At 43.2% G+C, this 2500-nt stretch overlaps 1 protein-coding gene across 2 annotated transcripts in view; it reads right to left on the minus strand.

Moving 5' to 3' along the window:
* Positions 1 to 2500, minus strand: part of ankrd50 (ankyrin repeat domain 50) — a 31978-nt gene that overhangs the window by 29274 nt on the left and 204 nt on the right. For both annotated transcript variants that reach the window (XM_077201426.1, XM_077201427.1), the window contains exon 2: positions 1 to 560. This exon is cut by the window's left edge and continues 133 nt beyond it. In XM_077201426.1, the coding sequence (XP_077057541.1) occupies positions 1 to 319 (319 nt within the window). In that variant the 5' untranslated portion in view covers positions 320 to 560. The remainder of the gene's footprint in view (positions 561 to 2500) is intronic.

A 2500-nucleotide genomic window follows, 5' to 3' on the forward strand; every position in this document is an offset into this window, starting at 1 on the left:
CGAACCCGCTCACACACAGCGTGTCCGAGTCCTCGGGCCGGCAGAAGTGGAAGCCCAGACAGTGCTGGTGAAGCCCGCGGTGAACAGAACCGGGCCACAGTAACTCCGTACACAGAGCCGTCTTCCCGCTCCCGGGTCCTCCGACCAGCAGAACCCCCCACGACCCGCTCTTCCCCGGCCCGCTGACGGGGTCCAGCGGTTCTGAGGATCCCGGGGCGCTGAGGTTGTGGGTTTTCTCCTGAAGGCAGTGCTGGATCTTGTGGAAGACCCACTCGCGGCAGTAGAAGCGCTTGCCCTGCAACAGGCTGGTCTGGGCCATGATCCGAGTCCGGCGGGTCGAGATGGACTTATCGTTCAGACTGTTCTGGGCATGTTCTCAAACCCAGCGAGGGCGTCTGCGTAGACACCCGTCCATCATCATGATGATGAGTTTGAGTGACGAATGCAGAACTGGACCGTGAAGATGACGGTGTTGAGTGTTGCGGGCGGTTCAGACCCTATAGAGTGAAGTTTCCATCAACTCTGTCCACGACAGTTCATCATAGTGCTGATGAAACACCCTGAAACAAACACAGTCACAATTAATGTAATCGGTTTACTTTCTTAACACGTTTGTTAGTGAATAATCAGCTCAAACATGGTGCTAGCAACGCCATGGGTTTGTTTCCCAAGAGAATGCGTGAACTTATAAAATGTATACATTAAAAGCAATGTACGTCATTTTGGATAAAGCATCGGCCGAATGTATTAATGTATATAAACAATTAAAGTCCCTGTGTAGTCAATCATTTTATCCCTTAAAACTTAATCACCAAAATTACACATTTAAATGTTTATATCTTCATGCCTTAAAATATCTTGAATGTAACTCGACACCCTTGCCTCGTTTAGTACGCACGGTTATATGAATATGCAAATGAGCCCCGCCTCCACTCACTCAATCACTCAGAGATCCACTCGTTGACGATCACACGTTGATCTAATTGGTTTTGAGACTGTCTTTGGTTCACTGCAGTTTTAAGCAGAAAATACTCAGCAATGCTGTCGACTTATGAATTTTACACATGGTTTGTGTTAAAGCATATTAAAAACACCACAAGTAAACAACATTAAAAACTTGGTTTTCACAACAGGGGGACTTTAATGAAAAAAATTAATAACTTTCTCCAGTCCACAATCATACTTCACTTTTTATCAACCAAATGGATAAAATCCATGCAAGTTTTTCCAGCAACCACTGAGCCATGCTGACTTTATACCTATGATTTAGCACACACTTTTATCCAAAGCGACACAAACGAGTGAACAGAGCAACAATATTCGTAATAAACAATGTCAGGTTTATTAGACAACTAGATTAGAAAGAAAGCTTGGTAAAGGTTTATGGCAAAAACACCAATGCAAAGACTCAGATAAGCATCTTAGGATCCTCCCTATCTAGACAGCATCACATTCACATGCCTCAAGCATTCTGGCCAACATTCAAAACAGCAACGAACCACTGAAACATATGCAAATATTGAGCCAACTCAAACACTCAAACAGAGAGGGATCAAACTGGTGAATCAGCAGAATTTTTAGGAATATCCAGTATAACTTGGAATGTAGCTAGTACATTTGATGTCCTATATCATAACATAATATGATGGCCCAAAAATGCTGACTAGGTTTGACACACAGCCAGTGTCTTCTAATAGAAAACAAATCAAGACTTTAGCCAAATAATAAAACCAACAAAACCTCACCACGCTAAAATAAATAACATGGGATCTCCCTAAAAGAGGAGTCAAATTTCCTAGCCTTCATTTTGAAGACAGTAGCTATTCTTTATTTACACACGTGACCTTTAAGGAATCCAAAAGTAATCCGATTACATTACTTTCATGGGGTGGTGTTTAGATTACGTTACTAAATACTTTTTTATGAAGTAATTTCCTATAATACGGAATACATTTTAAAGCAACCCTCCAATCTCTGTGAATCACAAGGGTTTTTCTGTGGTAGAATAATTATACTGCAGTCGCTATTGTTTTTAACGGAAACTTTGGTCACCATAGTAAATGGCTGTCAGAGCCAAAACGAATCTGAGCAATGCGATTCTTCAAACGCCCATCAAAACAAACCCGTTCAGAACCAGAAACCAGCTCTCTAACATTCAGTAAGGGGTCATATAAAGCAAACCCGAGCTCCGCCCGTCCCGGGTGACAAAGACTCTGAACACACACACACACACACATTACACGGGTCACAGTCTCCGTCCATTAGACATTGATTTTCTTATTTAAAAACATTCGCTTGAATAGTGTCGGTTAGTTTGACGGCTATTCTGACTGAAACTGCCCGTTGACTTTGTCTAAACACAAGCGACGCATCAAACAACAGAACGCTCCTGTCGGCACGGCAAGCGTCGCGTTGCTCATGATGGGAGCGTTCTAGTTTGTCGCGTCGCGTCACTCGCGTTCAGTGTAGACGCGGTGACTCTGAGTGGAACTTCGGATAA

The sequence above is a fragment of the Siphateles boraxobius genome, unplaced genomic scaffold (assembly GCF_051911475.1).
Source record: "Siphateles boraxobius isolate OS27281-9 unplaced genomic scaffold, OSU_SipBor_1 47, whole genome shotgun sequence".
In the NCBI taxonomy this organism is placed as follows: domain Eukaryota; kingdom Metazoa; phylum Chordata; class Actinopteri; order Cypriniformes; family Leuciscidae; genus Siphateles; species Siphateles boraxobius.